We start from the raw sequence: 17,630 nt of genomic DNA on the forward strand, positions 1-17,630 counted from the left end.
AACCACTGTGCTCTATGTGGAGATTAATTTTGTCAACTGTTAAACCCCAAACACCTACCTGTGCTGTCCCCTTTTGACCCTGGTGCTGTGAACATAGTTTCTGAGGTGTTAAGCTCTCACTCTTAGCTCACACTACCAGAGGTAACTATTTCTACATCTCTGGGTATGCCTTGGCAGACACACAAGAGGAAAATAGAAAAAATAAATGCAAATGAGCAAGTTCACAAATGAAAGCTGGTGACGAGGTATCAGATGTGGTCTCCTGTCTCTGGTTTGCACCCACAGTAATCCTACCGCTATTGAAGTTTTCCATTTCCCTCGCCAGGGCTGGCTCAGGCAGGGCCACGGGACAGGCACAGCGCTTTGCCACTCTCTCCTAATCAGCCGACAAAATCCGTGCTGGGACAGTCCAGGCAGGTGACATCTTAACAGCAAGTTTCACAAGTCAAAACGGGTTCACTCTCGGCTGCTGGTACCATCCCAAACGTCTGCCAGGGCTGGCTTCTCGTGATGTGCCTGCCAGTTTGGGATGACAGTCTCCTGACTACCGAGCACCGCTTGTGACCTTTGGTTGTAGCCAGAGATGTGAAAACTGTGTTCATGGCCAAGATGACATGACGAACAGCAAGGTGCATTTGCAGACATGAAAACAGTGCAGCTTACTAAAAGCAGCAGGAAAGTTTGGCTACTTTTGATTCTTTTCATTCTTTTAATCCTCCCCTACCTCTTTGCATCACTGAGAAACACTCTGTATTGATTATGCTGACATGGACAGCAGAGCTGGAAATTTTTTTTTTGCACGTCTTAGATGAGAAAGTGGGTTATGATTCATCTCACACAATCTGAGTCAAAGTGATTCCTTTAAAAAATAAAGAAAAAATAAAGAAAAAACAAAAAAAAAAAAGAAAAGAAAAAATAAAAAAAAAGAAAAAAGAAAAGGAAAAAAGAAAGAGGAGAAGAGAAAGAAGGGAAGGGGAAGGGAAAAAAGGAAAAGGAAAACGACAATTTTGATGCATTACCATCAGAAGAGAACAGGTTGGAGGAGAACACTCAGCAAACGAGACAACCCCGTTTAATTCTTTTTCTACCACATTTCACTCTCAGATAAAATCTGGTCTTTCCCCCCAGCAAAACTCCAAATGACACTCAAAATACCCCCAAAAGTTACTGGCAAGAAACAAACCACCATATCAAAAAAGACAGAATGAGACAAATGCCATCAGAAGAAGAAATAGCAAATGCTACACCGTGCCACCCACTGCTGTGGACTGGTGATCGCTAGACAGGAAAGTAACAGCTTACTATGGTGAATTAGCAATTTTCCTAATAGCCCCGAACTATCTAAATGCTGAAGTGTGGTAGCATTAGTGAGTATATTATATTAACAGCAGTTAAAATTACCAAGTGTGATCCTGGAGCTCTTTTTTTCCCCCTTTCTTATTTTCAAAGCCATGTTATTAAACCCTGGAAAACAAGGCTTGTGATCTAAATGCTGGGAAGAGCCTTCAGACCAGTTGTGATTTCTCATCAGAGCGAGGCTCATTAGTCCATTTGGTTGATTTTCACATTAAAAGGTCACAGCTGCGGGTAAGGCACGGGACTTGAAGGGATTCTAGGCTCAATTCCCACTTTGCTGCTGGTTCTCTGCATGACTTTGGGTGAGTCATCTGAACTCTGTCAGTCAGTCCCTCGCTTGTAAATTAAGGACAATAATAATTTCCTGGTTCTTGCCATATTTTCAGTTTGGGAGCTCTGAGGGATGCATACTGTTTCCTACTTTATGTTTAATTTGCACATTGTGCAGCATGACCACCGTCTTGCTAGCAGGCCTTAGATGTTACTGCAGTACAAATAAGCCATAATATAACACGGAAGCAACTGCAAATGTAGTGCAACCAGCTTCAAGCAGCAGGTGAGCTGTTTTCAGTTTTAAAAAAGCAAAAAAAGGGTTCATTTACGTCAAGTCATGTGCATAACTAACTCAAAACAAAGAGAAATTAAACTGTTTTCATGTTACTGGGACAAAGATTTGTTCAGGACTGCACAGCTGGAAATGTGGTTTCTAACACCAGCTCCAAATCTGACGGGCTGTATCTCTCTCCACAACTTAGCTCTAGGTTATGACCAAAAATCCAATGTCTTGAGGCCTAAAACAATCCAAAGCTTTATCTGATATGAAAATTATTTCCATAAAACTACAATCCAGAGAAACATTCTCACTCATTCACAGACACGCATACATACACCCCCTCTTAAAATACCTGTGCGTGAGAATTTAGTGCTTATGAAATCCTTGATGGAAACTCCTGGTTTCAATTGCCTCCATAAAACAGATCTAACAGGAGGAGAGGGAGAACAAAACTTCTCCATCCCACATACCCCCAGACTAACAATCTGCCTTCAGCTCCTGGCCTCCTCGAGGAGATTCCCAAACAGGGGTCCTCCGGGTGCCACAATTTATGGTTTTTAGTGAGGTGATGACATACCCACAGAAAACCCCCCTGAGACCAGCCAACTCATTTCACGTGGGGCAGGAAACAGCCCTAAGGTAGGTCACACTTTCGCTTCTTAATGACCTGAGTTAGCCACAAACTAATGACCTGCAGCAAAAGACTTGATGGCTCAGTTCTTCAGCCATTTCAGTCCATAGAGAGTTCACTTTGTAAGTTTATCATGAACAAGCTGCATTCTCTTAGAACTGCTTCTCAAATAAAGGTAGATTTACTTTGTTTTTATGTAGGTCTACTAACTTTTGAGGGTTTGGCTAGTAGCCACATCATTTGTCTACAGTTTTTCAGAGGCTGAGCTTTGCTGTCCATTTGTACAGTTCCTAGCACACTAAGGGCCCTTTCACAACCTAAGAAATAACTAGGACCCTCATGGATTAATTTTTCTCCATTAATATGTTAATTTTTAAACATGCTGAAGAATCCTGTAGAATATAGAATACAGCTGTACTTTAGAAAGAGACATCCATGATATTTCATTATCACATTTCACTCCTCTTAGAAGACGGCAGGAAACTGCCAGCTTTAATTTCCTGACTGTTGGGATAAACCTAATTCCACGCATGGCCTGAAACACACCTTTCTTTCACAGCACACAGGTGATCACGGAAATCCCTTTGCTAAAATGCTACCTTGGTATTCTGCACTTATTTTCCATTAAATGACTTCTGCATCAAATATGTTTAAAAGTAAATACACGTCTAGGTTGTCTCAATTCAAGCTAAACCAGGGACTTAAAAACACTAAGTCATGCTGCTTGCTATCTGTTCTAGCTGGCATTTTGTCACCCACAGTAACAAAAGGTAATTCTGGGTTGGATGTGAGATTTAGATCACATCTGTGAAGCAGTGTTGGTCTCCGAAGAGACTGTGCTTCAGAAACACCCAGGATGCAAAGTCTCGTCCACTCTTGTGTGTATAAGAGGAAAAAAGTAATGTGAGTCTCCTGCCTCCTGGCACATGTGGGTACCAGGTGCTCAGGGTTTACAGGAGTGCAACCTGCCCTCATTCCTGGCTGCTACATCTACTTCATCTCCATTAAGAGATGTGCACTCAAGACTTCACAAGACTAAGATCCCAGGCATAAAACGATCTACGTGCTTATCTTCAGAAAACATTTTTTCCACAATTACTGCACAGTAGGATGTGGATCACATCAAAAGTAGAAAGAATCAAACTTTTGCATTCATTTACACAGTCTTTCAAATGCTGAAAAGCAACTTAAACCAGCTCACAGCCTCTGTGCCTCTCTTTCCTTTTGCCTTTCTCATGGCTGGAGATAAATGCATGTGAACATGTTATATTTGCACTGCAGCCACTCACTGGCCTCCTCTTTTTCTCTTCCCACTCTGGAGCTGCGGGCCAAAATTCACCCTGTAGGTTGTGTTGAGACTATCCTTATAAATTTGCTCTCCAAACTGTACCTGTGCTTGCTCTGTAAGGATGCCAGCACTAACGGGACACCCTAAAACAGGGGTGTCAAACTCATTTTCACCAGGGGCCACATCAGCTTCACAGTGGCCTTCAAATGTAACTACTCCTCTATTTATACAGTCCTAAAATTACATTCAGCCCTTTGAAGGCCACTGCAAGGCTGATGTGGCTCCTGGTGAAAATGAGTTTGACACCCTTGTCCTAAAAGAAAGCTAGATGGTGGTGGCAAGCATTGACAGAAGTGAGACTGAAGAAACAGGCTCTGAAAGCCATTTATCAGGGTAATTAAAGCCCCTGGGGAGCAGAGGGAGGGTGACTCCCCTTGCGGCAGGCCACAAGATGGCAGCTGGATGTTGATGGTGCCGCACCATGACCTCCCTGAGCGCCGGCTGCTCCCAGCCTTGGAGGCTGCGTGCAAATGCTGGAATACGGCTGGAACATAAAAAATAATACCTTGAACTACAAAGGAGAAAAGGGTCCCCATCATATCTCTGTTCTTCCTGCTTTTGTGAGTGGTTACGTAACGGAAAATGACTGTCGGCTCATCAGTCGTTGAGAATCTAACCTACTATTTTCTGACCCAGATGTCATTCAGATGAGGACGTGTGCTATCTTGCACCAGAAACCCTGCCTTTAAACAAAAGACACGATGACACATCACATTACATGGCAAAATTACGATGTAATTATGGTCTTGTAATAATAATATGCATCTTTTAGTGATAACATTTTCAGAAGAGACCTAGGAATACAGACAAGATATGACAACTTTCGTTTTCTTTTTCTGGTGGTAATTCAGATGAAACTAAGAGGCTACCTGAGCGTCTTAGAGGCTACGGAAATCCTGATGAAGACTGAAATGCAATGCAGGACATGTTCAGTTTTAGACACTAGAACTGTTTAGCACACAAAGCCATGTCAAAGGAAACAAAGACACCATGAACTAAAGGAAGTCATTCCCAGACAATCCCCTTAACTGAAGGTTAATTCATTCTATGAATCTATCACACTTTCCCATATCTTTCTTGCATTACTACCTGCTAACCCATGTCCTGCCTCTCAAGAAGTAAAATTAGGTAACACCTTTGACAGCATTCAGACACCAAGTCCTAGTGAAGGACTTTCAGCTTACGAATGGAAGCCTAATATAGATGCAAAGCCAGTGAGTGGAAAGGTTGACAGAGCCTTAACAAATTAAATATTAGTGCCACTTATTGTTCTTTAGTCTTAACTGTGACACAGCATCTCAAAGAACCATTGGAGATGAAGGCTTCTCTGTGGGGGGCACTCATAACTGCTGCTCTTAATCACCTGCTGTCTGAAGGACTATGCAGATTAAGTGCCCTGTGAACAGGGTGAAAGGGAAAAAAAAAAGAGTTTGGAAAGGTAAAATGATCTGCCACAGGTCTCACGAGAGGTTAAGGTGAGAAGCAGGAAAGGAACCCAAGCATCCTGCTTTGTTGGCCTTGCTCCTCAGCCCAACTCTGCACCAGCTCTCCCATTGTCAAAGTCCGAGCATACAGCAAACACACAGAAGGAAACTACATACCCTGAATGATTGGCTCTGAGTCAAATCAAGGTCCCCTTATTGCACAAACTAAGTATTTTTCAACAGGATCATCTCAGTACCTCTCTTATCCCCATGTGCATCCCTGCAGCACACTGGAATTACACAAGGAGACTGATATGTTACCGAATACACAAAACCGGTGTTTCCTTTGGTAGTTCTGATCTCTTATGGTAAAATATCAGCGAAAGTTTCTTCCCACTAGTCAGGGAAACTCCTCTGCTGTGGGCAGTGACTCAGCTGGGACACAGTCCAGAAGGCAACAGGAGATGAGGGGCCCTGATGGCACTTTTCCAGTCTTAATCAGCACTGTCTGCATTGGTGATAGAGACTGATAAGCTGCCAGAAGTCATTTCTTTCTATAAGACTGAAACAGTGGTCCAGAACAGTTGTGGTCTTCGTGTGGGCATATTTTTAAATTTTTTTTTAATGCAAAATCAAGGACTTTAATTTCCCATGGTGGCCAACAAACAATTTTCATAGTTTCATCCTAATCTCCTGTAAATACCCATTTCTCCTCCCCCAACCTCTACCCAATTTACGCTCCACAAAGTATTATTTTTTTTTTACTTTGACAAATCAGAAATGCCCATCTACAATAGCACAATTATCAATTGGGAGGGCTGTGACAGAGAGAAACCATCCCTACTGCACAGTGCATAACACATTTGGGAAACCTTTCTAATAAAAAGGAATTTGATTAAAGATGGCCAACTATCACGGATCAGCAACTGAATCAGCAGTAAAGAAGGAAAAGTAGCTTAGACTTAAGACACTTCAATTTGCTGATCTGCCAATGACTTCCAAGGAGAAGTTGCTCCGTAACCTACAGGAGGGTAGGAGGGGATATTTACCAAAGATCAGGGTGCTTAGTCTTATTACGGTAGTGTGGTCCTTTCACCAAAACTAAGCTAGGCAGAATACCCAGCGCGCATATTCAACTACTAAAAATTCACAGTACTTTTTTTTTAATTATTATGCTTAGTGATGTTATTTTGATGCTTAAGCACCACCTTGTCAGTGGCAATTAGAGTATTTCCCAGTGACCGGACCAAGTCTACGCAACAAACAGCTGCAAACTGTGACCTTGCTCCAAAGCATGTCTCCAGCATGGTTCTTCTGGCCCTCACGATGCACCCAGGCTCCTTGGGAATACAACGTGAACGCTGCCAGTTGTGTGTGCTTGTGTGAGCGATCATTGGCCAGAATGGTCCCCCTGACTCTGAAACCACCTTTGGTAATTTCCACCTGGGGAAGCTGCAGAGAGGTGCAGTGAGCACAGACCTGATGGAAGTGCTGGCTGTCCTGCTCCTGAACTCAGCTCACCTGGTCTGCCAGCAGTACCCACCAGCAATTTCAGGGCAAAGAGACAACTTCAGTGGCTCCTGCTCCTCTTCCCTCTCCAGGAACCTTCACTTTGCCCACGCTGACTCCACAACCAAGACAGCTTGATCAAAAACCAGAGATACGGCAAGTGGAACTGCAGAAGGAAGACGGTTACAGAAAAGACCCCAGAGTGCTGACAGGCCAAGTGAAATGACCTTTCTCAAGCCTGACAGTTCAAACGTAATTATTCCAACAAATTATTTTCATGACTTAATATAACGCCTTGCAGCTTTCTAGCAAGGTTAATTAGATTCCTCAATTCAAAACCTATCTGCTCTTAACAAACTTTTAATGTACTGAAATCCAGTTTTCTAAATTCTGACTAATAAAAGTGATTAGCTGACAGCTATCTGGTATGCTACAATTACCACGGCATTTGGACCTCGGGCAGAAGATATTTAATGCAAATCAGAGTCAATGTCTCTGCCCATTTGTCCTTTTTCTGATTATTTGATCAATGTGCCATATGAATCTCGTACAATCCACGCTGCCATGCTAAACAAATAAAGAACAAAGGCAGAGATATCGGTTGAGACAGTTAACCGAAGTTGAAATACTCTTTTTTTCCTCCCACACTTAATTTGTTCTTTCCACATGAGCATGAAGTTACTGAAAGGCAATGGCTGACAGCTCAAGTAGATGGGTATTTAGCTCTGACGCTGCCAGAATTGGTATAAAACTCCCGGCCTGCACTGCCGTATCAAAAAGCCTCTCGCTCTGTGACTCCAAATATCTTTCCCTGGGAGCAGCTCAGGCTGGAACAAACCTCGGAGGATGAGAGCAGCCTAACTCTTTGATTTTATCCAACCATAAAAAGCAGTTGTGCTCCAGAACTGCTGGTTCTATGTTTTGCTTGGTAGGTATACAATCAGTTGTGGTTGTGTCTCCCGAACGGCTGCATGGGGCACAGCATACTTAGGGAGCTGAGGAGTTCGACCCAAGACACAGTTCTTCTGCACATCAAGAATGCCAAGACTGGACACCACTTCAATTAGAAAATCAATCAGGTGCAGCTTGTAGTTAAACATCACCTGCCCAAGGTAGGACTAGGGTGCTCGGTTGGTTTTCATCTTCCAGCTTGCATCATGCATGATTATTCCATTGGCATGGCATTGGTTTGAGCTCCCCATCTGATAGCCAAACTGATGACCCAACATTGAGACACTTTGTGTTCCAACCTTTTGAGCTATGCATCCCTTTTGGATGACAAAACTTTGACGTATCACACTCTCAGAGAGAGCACAGCCATCTCAGTGATACAGTACTAGCCTGCAAAACCCGAGTATTTCAGCTTCATAAATGTAAGTGCTAAACAAAACTAAAGCTCCACTTCAGGAAGCAATTTCTGAGCTGTGAGGAAAATTAATCACTAGAACAGCTTATCAGGGTAGGTGGTTGACTCACTATTGCTTGAAGTCTTTAAGACAAGATTAGACACTTTTTTTTTAAAGTCATGATTCAATCATGTTTCTGGGAGAAACCGAGAGTAGGCAGTATAATGGCAAGGTCCTTTCTGACCTTGGATCCTGTGAATCTCCAAGTTCTTTGTTCACCTGCCTACCTTCTCGGGCTATGAGAACTGGTTGGGCTTTGGTCCATCAACCAGCTCCTGCCACTCACAGCTCCGCGTTAAGAAAATCACTATAATCAAATCTCATGCTTCAGGGCTTCAGCCATCTGACTGAAAGGAGCGGGAAAAAGGTTTCTCCCTCTTGCCCACCCACGCTAATGGCTAAATACATGTTACGTTTGTTTGGCTGTTGTTTGGCTTTTAAAACATCAGAGAGTGAACATAAATAGATATGGGCAGAGACGAAGCCAAACGCAGCAGCACAGAAAATGCTCTCTGGTTACTCTCTCTTCAGTTATTCGTTCTTGCTTACACCTCAGATCTGTGCTAGTCATCAACTCTGATGACTATCAGTGTTCACAGAGAAGACATTACAGCTGTGAGGGTGGAGACTGTAGAAGGTACTGATGGAGAACAGGACCTGGTATCAACCCCATCTACAAGGGCAACATTTGTTTGATGAGAACCTCTTGACCTTCTCATGTAATCAGATCCTTGTCACGGCAAGATCCTTGCTTATTACTGAAACCTTGGTCCCAACTTGCTTTCTGATTAAACCAAACCACAACAGTTTCTGTCAGCCAGAAATGTTTCGGTCCAACCAACATCTACAGCAAACAGACCTAGGGGGCAACCTAAATTAAGTTTTTAAGAAATGATGAAATAAAGGAAGATAACACAAAATGAATGGCCTATCCCAGAGCGTAATTCCACAAATAAGGCAGTTTGTTTCCCAACAATACTATCACCCAAGCCTGTAAGAAACTAAACATACAGACGAGATACTTTGAGTGTGCCCGAGGCTCTCGACTAATGCAGAGCTCAGAGGCCACACCACCCATGTTTTATACAAAGCTGAGATATATATTCTACACATACAGATGTCTGAAATAATTCTATTCTATACCACTTAAAAAGGAAATCAGATGCTTATCTTTTCCTGGGCAAGAAAGATGACATGGTTTCAATGAGCCCATCAGCTCAGATTTGTCTTCCTTGTACTTGATGGACCCAGTTGTGGGCTATTGAGTCCCCAAGTAAAACCAACCTGATTGACTCAAAATGGATTTCATTTTAACCTATACCAGCATACAGGAAAGGAAAATCCATGTCTTGGGAGCAGAACACATTTACACTGCTAGGTTTTTTGCATCTGCAATGAGAAAGGATGGGGTAGGTGGGCAAGACAGTCCAGTGCACCTGAATTCAGCCTGGTGGCCTAGAAGCTGCGGACAGGTGGTGTGAAAATGAACCAGACACTGAAAAATTCAACTTTATAACCAGAAAGACTGTAAACATACAGCAAGCGAGCACGAGATTTATGCCGAAATTACAGAGGAAGTCCTATGGATGATTACACTTCCAGCCCAAGCATGGAAAGCAAATCCATCACAACGAGCATCACTACATTAACAGCACAGCTTTCAGGCCCCCCTGTTACAGAACCTGGTAAATACAGAAAGGAGCTACAGACTGATACAACGTGATCTGGCACTGCTCACCAAAGTAGTCATCAGAAGGAGGATTCTCCATGTCATACAGCATTTTCTTGGTCAGATGTTCCAGCTCATCCTCAGGCCTGAAGGCAGGAGTGCTTGATGCGGGTCCAGAGCTTGGATATCCACTCTGAAAAAAAGAAAAAGAACAGCCTGTGATGTGGTATAAAAGCATTTGCACACAGTAGGACAGTCTACTGGCTGTTCAGTGTTGAACTTCATTCTTTGTCTTATTTTTGCTGTTTTAAAAACCCAGGAGATTCACACAACTAAACATCTCATTTAATGAAAACAGACTCCTGAAAACATCCAGTAGTGCTATGTATCCTCCTGGAATGAAAAGTATTCTGTGCCTCATAATTAGGTGTGTTCTGGGTAGCACACAATAACAAATAAAGCAGAAAATTATTCCAAGGATAACTCGATACAAACATTTTCCAACACTGAAAAAGGCCTTGGAAGCATTTCAGTTTGGTTTTGGCAAAAGATTCCATCACTTAACAACACGATATAAAAGATGTTAGAACAATCATTCCTACAGTGGTAGAGTGTATGGACAAAGACAGATAATCCCGAGCTGCTACTTATGTTCTCTTCTTGTTTGTTTTGACACAAATCCTACTGTTAACATTAGTCAGAGCAGGAGCCGGGCCACAGATTTTTTAGTACTAGGGATACAAAGGTTTCAGCATGTGCTTAGAAACCAAGACCTCTTGGCCTTCATGTGCTAACAGCTGGTGTACAGTATTTGCAGTCTGTCTCAGTGAGTCTTCTCCCTGGGAAACAGCAGAAGTACTGGCATATTTTGAGAAGCACAGAAATAGTCCCATGCCTAGAAATTCCTTAGAAGAAGTCTGGTGTCCGTAATGAGAAACTCGGTTATTTCAGGATTAAAACATGCTGACACCAGCTTTCCTTGTGCGCACTGCTTTCTTGAAAGACTTGCACGCAAAAACTAACTTATTTATTACATGCAGCATTTCAGTAAAGCAAGTGATTTCATTGATTAATTGCTGCCTTCATCAAGGATTGGACCTTAGATATGAAACTTATGAGCCTTAGTCTACAAGGCAGCATTTTCCCATGCTCCATGCCTACTTAAATAGGAAGAAAATGTAAAATCACTGGAGAAACAATACACTGGCCACCTCTATCTGGTTTATAAAGACTACATCTGACATGATGAATCTTTATTGAGCCAGTCATGTTCGACAGAGAAAAGCAGCTCCAAAGCACTGCAAGAGAATGAACTAAACGCTTTCACGCTTTTTTCTTTCAGGCAAGAAGGAGATTTGAAATCAGACATCAATCAATGCAGAGAGGTCTCAGAACGGCGCTTAGCAATAACACTTCAGTCACCCGCTCCCAGAAACCAAACGCTTGCATGTTCCTGACCTTGTCATATTTATTTTTCTAGGGCTCACGCTAAGCTGCACCCCATCGCCCCCCTGACTCGCCGACCTGATCCGCTCGCAATCGCTGCACCATGAGCGCAGCAGCTGACTGCGCTCCCTGGCAGTGCTGGGTTTGCCGTGCACACACACAACCGAGCAGTGCAGCCCAGTGGGTGGCACAGCCCCTGGAAGAATGGGCACCCGGAATAAGCCCCAGGCCTGAGGAGTTTCCCTGGAGGGCTGTGAGAGGTCTGTTTGCCATACATTCAGCCTCCCTGCCTGAGAATACAGACTGGACCTACCATACATTCCGGTTTTCCCATAGATGCATTATTTTTCTACTGCGGGTTTTTTTTTGCTGAGCAATATTCAAGGATTTTATGCATATTCCTAGGATTCCTAGATGCCTAGCAGTTGTTTTGAGGAAGCTGCTGAACATCTGGAAATCCTGAATGTGCACACACAGCTCAGTATACTTTATTGTACAAATGCACACACGCTGATACTTTTGGGTTACAACAACTTATTTTTTCATATGGGGAGACAGGTCTGCATGGTGCACAGGACTTGCATTTGCTTCTGAAGCCATGTAAGTGCTATCTCTGTGGGATATATCATTTGGGTGGGGATAAGGCCACTCATAAGACTGGGAGTTTCAGAGCCAGCTACTTGATCTGGCACAGCCAGATGCCCTTGGCCAGTGCTTTGTAGCTGTTTTTTGAAGGCTCATCAACAACTATTTCATTAGAAATAATAAATAGCATAAGCCTAAAAGAGAGGTTTATTAATAAGCCAAATAAAGGTGTCAAATGTAAAGCATTTCATCTTGGAACAACCTGTTTTTTTTCCTTCGCTCTCCTGTTCTAGAAGCTGATCATGAATCTCACCTGAACATACACACAGCAAGTGCAGCCAAGGATTTATTAGCTTGAGAAATCAACCTGGCAACTGAACCTCTTAAAATATTATTCCATCTACTGTATCTATTTCAGTTTCCATGCAGAAAGGAATTACCATTGCCACCACATCAGTTGAGATTCCTTCTCTAAACTTTGCATGGAGAAGATGGTACAGCACGAAGGTGATGATGACCCCCATCCTTACACTTCCCCCATTAGTAATTACCAGTGCAGCATGAACACGTGGAAGTGCCATGTTCCAGCCAAAATCTAAAGATTATCAGTTCTGTCTGATTTACTCTGGTTTTGGAGGCCATCTTGCTTTGTACACACAATAAACAGGCTGCTCCTGTATCTTATTTTCACTGTACTCTTCCAAACCAGGCAAATTTCTTATCCAGTACCCAATGTCAGCAAAAATAACAAATACCAACCACAATGTTATGAGATGCTTTAACCTATTTTGACTAAAATGCTATGCATTTTTGACAAATAATTAAGCAGTGCTAAGCACATATTTTTCCTCCTTGCATGGTGCATGCTGACTGCATTCCTCCAGGAAAATGCGCTTCATACATATGAACATGCTGTTGGGTTTGCTGGGACACGCACAAACACAAACATAGAAAGAAAAGCGAATCTTTAGTCCAATCCAAAACGCTTGTTTCAGCAAAACAGTTTCCTTCCTCCTCCTTTGTTAGGTCAGGGGAAAAATATAACTCTGGCTTTCCTTTAAAAAAGAGTTGTACTGTTGTTTATCAAACTTCCTCTGTTTTGTCATGATCTGTACAATGATCAAGGCTGCCTAGAAATCCAATTTGCTATCTAATCTGCCACAGTTATCTCCACACGTTCTCCCTTCTCCACAATGGCTCAGCGCACACAAATACAAACTTCCTGAGCTAGACACAGCTCAAAGGTGGGGTCTGTGCTGAATTGCAACACGACCTCCCAAATTCCCTGAGCCCCCCTCTGTCTGGCTAACCACAGCAATATCAGGGCTGATAAACTGACCTGTGAAAATGGAAAAGAGCCTTGGTCAGCTAAAAGCCATTGGGAGGGACAATGCTTTGGGCACAGAAGCACCTGAGTTCAACTGTCATCAAAGCCTGAACATCCTCGGTGAAGATCATGACAACTGCAGTCACATTTGTAGATGCAAATGCATTCACGAATAAATGCTGTCCTGCATGTTTAGTTAATGGGATGTTTAGGAAGACGCCAGCATTCCCAGGGTTAAACCCCACGGCAGAAAATATCTTCATGCTACAAATGAAAGGAAGTGAGTTAATCGTTCGTGCCACTCTCAAAGCACTGCAACAACATCTGGCTCATGTTCCTCATTAAAGTTCAGTTCCTAAAAAGCCAGGTCAAAAGAAGCACTCGCGTGGAATCACCGCATAATTATTTTGGTGCACGAAGTTGATATTTCAGCGCTCCTCTGGCGCGTGTTTTCTACTCCAGACCTCACCGGTAATCAGCTGTAGTGCATTCGCCAACATGAACCTTCCCCATCCATGTATAATTTTTACCCGAATGGGCAAAAACCACAGTGCAAAATCTGCAAAGACATCTGAAGATGACGCTGTGATGAATGCGCCGTCATTCAGAGTGCACTGTACGTGGTCATTCTTCTTGTCCATTTGCAAACGTTGTCAAAGAAGCTGCTTCTCTCTGAAAGAAAATAACTTCAATTATGTGTTCCCAATTACAGAAACGTGGAAATTATCTTCTTTTCAGAAGGTAGAATTAGCCCAATTTGGAACTGAAAGGGAGCCAGAAACATCTTTCACTGATACTTACTTTCCCTTTCATTTTTTTCTTCTTGTTCATCTGCATAAAGTTAGCACTTTCCTTTCACTTCACTCACCAAAACTCATCATCAGTTAAATAAACAGTTAAATAGAATTGCAGCATATTTTTTATTCAATGGCCTGACAAAGACCATACTTTTTTCATTTAAGTTATTGACTGTCCAAAACAATCGCAAAGTTTCAGACCAAAAAATCCAGCATGGTGCCGCATCTCTCATGAGTCAAGCTCCCAAAGAAATAACAAGATTGCCTGCAGCTGCAATTCAGTTTATAATTAAGGCCAACTGATCTCTCTTACAGAGGAGATGCACTTGAAAAAGAAATATTTTAATTCTTTATTTATTTTCCCAGTGAAAAGTTACAGCTGACAGAGTACATACAGATTCCTGAAAAGACAATTCCGCCTGGACTCCCTGCGACACGCACGTTCCTGGGTTTACTCCTGTTCGGAAAGTAACTCATTGAGATGCTCTGCAGAAGCTGCCCTGCATGAGCAGATACCCACCCACAGCCAGCGCCCTCCTGCCCACACCAGCAACCCGAAATCACAAGTTTTTGGGTGAGCAGGAGCAAGGTCTCCTACAGGACAAGCACCCGGTCCCCTCGCTGACCACCTGCCCGGCCACGACCTCCCACAGCAAACCAGCAACCCAGAACGGGTCCACCAGCAGAGCCCTCATCTGTTGAACACCAGCTTGCTTGGAAATGGGATAGTTTAGCAACTACTTCAAAGCTCTAGAGGATATTTTTCTTTACTTTTAAACTTCATTATTGTAACTGTATCCTCACTTAGCTACCCAGGCACATTCCCAGTCCTATTCTAATCCTGCAAAGCTCTTGGTTTCAACAGTCTCTTGTGGCAGTAAGTTACACAGAATTTAAGTAACAATAATAAAAAATATATATATTTTCTCTGCTTTAACTTCACAGCCTGCAATCTTGCCAAACATCTCTTTTTCTCATCCTGTGAAACTAAGATGTAGACAGGTGGAAGAGCAGGTATCTTATCTGATATGTTTAAAAGAAAGACAACAGAGCCAGAATATAAAACCATTAAATAGCTGAGAAGTTCCCAGGACTTCTGAAAATCAGGCTGCTCATACAAATGCCTGCTTTGACTCTCCAGAGTCCAGCTTTTAGATTACAGCCATGAAAACAAAATCTTGGTCTCTGTATTGATACTGAAATCAATAAGATTACCATACACGCACCCTAATTACTCTGTAAAACTAGTATAACAATATTTCTCTCTTAATTAATCAGTGCCTGCAAAGCTCTCCAAGCTTCTGCTATGTGACTCCACAGACATAGAATGTTCTATTAATCACCAAGCACAGTAATAAATCAGCATGACTGGTTTATCCTTGGATTGTTTGTATTCTACAATATGCAAACAGACTATGTAGCTTTTCTTGCTCTCTTCATGTTCTCGCTAGTGTTTTGAATATGGAAGGGCTGGTTATTTTTGCTGGGTGTTATAAAAGCTGGATAATCTCTAAACTGCTATCTGCTGCTTGCTTCTGCATTGAGCACGACTGCGTTAAATGAGAGTTTCCACTTCTATTACAGAGAGCTGCTGTTTCTGCTAAGCACTGGGGTTTGTTTATATATTCAGGGTTAACAGGAAATGAGCAAGATTTTTATGGAGCAACATTTGCTGTTTCTCATTAGAAAAAGCAAACCAAACAGATCTCCAAGTAATAAAATTTTGATATGTTATCTCAGGAAACAGTAGATATAAACTAAGTTTCAATTAAGAACACCTAGAAAACACCACATTTTAATGTCCTGTTGCTGCTGAAATGTATAGAGAGAAACAAGTGCAGCGGTGCCTCATCTTGCCTGAGGCCTCTTGGCCCTATCATTACACAAATACACTTCACTTGTCAAGGCTTATCTCATATGAAAAGGGGAGCAGGCTGTTTTGGTTTCTGTTTTCCTATTAACCCCACTTGCTTTGGTAATAGATATTTGAGGTACTCTTCAAAAAGGCCAGGAACTCAAGGCAAAAGCGGGCTGGTGCTACTGTGAGGGAGAATGAGGCATCACCGTTATATCAATAAAAGGATAGTGTATAATTTTAGTCCCATGTTTTTGGCTAGAAGAGCTTGGTCTGCTTCTCATAATTACATCAGGAGCTCCTACGCTTACTTGTCTATTTGTTTCAAGATTGAAGGCTTTATTTTGCTTTAAGCTGCTTGCCTTGACGCATCTCTCTGGGCTCAGACTCAAGCACTCTCTTACTCCCATGCATCAGCAGCAGCAGTAAAGACCCTATAGGCTGCTTATCCACTCCCCTCCTCTTTACGTCATAACACTGTAGGCTTCTGGGGCTGCCTTTAAAGTACTAATGAATTATTATATTTATCGTTATCAGCAGGTCAAAATCTGCATTTCAGAGTAGGAGCTGTAAGCATCCATAGGAGATGACAGTCTCAAACCCTTAGTCCCGAGCTGCGTGGGGAAGTGCTGTAGATGGGTTTGGATTTGCTTCTTGTCATCTTGGCTATACACCTTGGGGTACAGAGTGCCACCTAGGGCTTCTTGCCTGGGGAGATGACAAGCCTCAAGACCCGTACAGAGCTCCCTTGACTAAATGCAAGGTAGCACTACCGAAAGGCATGGAGCTGAGGGACTCTGGTTACAGTAAGCAGCTTCCCAAAGCAGGGCTCATGGTCTCCCCACCCACTGAGCTGCATCCTCATCTTATAGGACAAGCAGAGGGACGCACCTAGTAAAAATGGGAACGCTCCAAAACTAGTACTGATGAGAAGAGATGTGTTTGCTCACACAGTACACAACTAGCCCAGATGACTCATCGCCACAATAAAATGATGGAAGAAAGCACCCTCCTTCCAAAACCTGCCCTTCCAGAAGCAGCCCTGAAGCACAAGGAAATAACAGACTAGATGACCTCCGGAGATCCCTTCCAACCCAACCATTCTGTGATTCTGTGATTGAGCTTTGTTCTGTCTTAAGTTTGATGGGGTGTCTGTGCAATCGGCACCACCTGCCCCGCGGTTCAGGTTCGTCGCCTATTTTGAAAAAACAGGCTGTCCCAGCTGCAGCGCCTTAGCAGGTAACAGAACCAGAAGTGCTGGGGCATCACTTGTTTCAAAAGAAAAATAAATCTCACTGTTTTAATGGTACTAATTTTGCATGTGAAACTTGCATTCATACTGTATTAACAGTTTAAATATAGTTTTCTTACCAGATGCCTGAATATGCTAGAAAAGATACTTCAAGTATGCAAATTGGGTTTCTGTTTTAATACACAAAGAAAGTTAAAATCACATCACTTTCCATCACCAAGACAGGTTTCAACCTAAGCTTTTTTCATGTGAAAACTATAACAGCAAACAAATGGTTAACCAAATATGTTTAACTCACTATCTCTAGTCTCACTTTTAGTCAACTGTGACATGGGCCATTACACTTCCCAGGACACCGGTGACTTAAATGAAGACTACATATTTTGCTTAACATTAAAAGATTATAAATTTAAATTACAGTGAAAACAAAACAAAACAAAAACCAAAAAAACAAAAACAAAATCCCACCACT

General features: G+C 42.5%; 1 protein-coding gene across 16 annotated transcripts in view; it reads right to left on the reverse strand.

The window, feature by feature from the left end:
* The window catches only part of LPP (LIM domain containing preferred translocation partner in lipoma), a 341,933-nt gene that overhangs the window by 75,105 nt on the left and 249,198 nt on the right, over window positions 1–17,630 (reverse strand). For all 16 annotated transcript variants that reach the window (XM_071812669.1, XM_071812661.1, XM_065844128.2 and 13 more), the window contains one exon: window positions 9,966–10,089. In XM_071812669.1, the coding sequence (XP_071668770.1) occupies window positions 9,966–10,089 (124 nt within the window). The remainder of the gene's footprint in view (window positions 1–9,965; window positions 10,090–17,630) is intronic.

Source organism: Patagioenas fasciata, chromosome 9, assembly GCF_037038585.1.
Source record: "Patagioenas fasciata isolate bPatFas1 chromosome 9, bPatFas1.hap1, whole genome shotgun sequence".
NCBI classification, from domain to species: Eukaryota; Metazoa; Chordata; class Aves; order Columbiformes; family Columbidae; genus Patagioenas; species Patagioenas fasciata.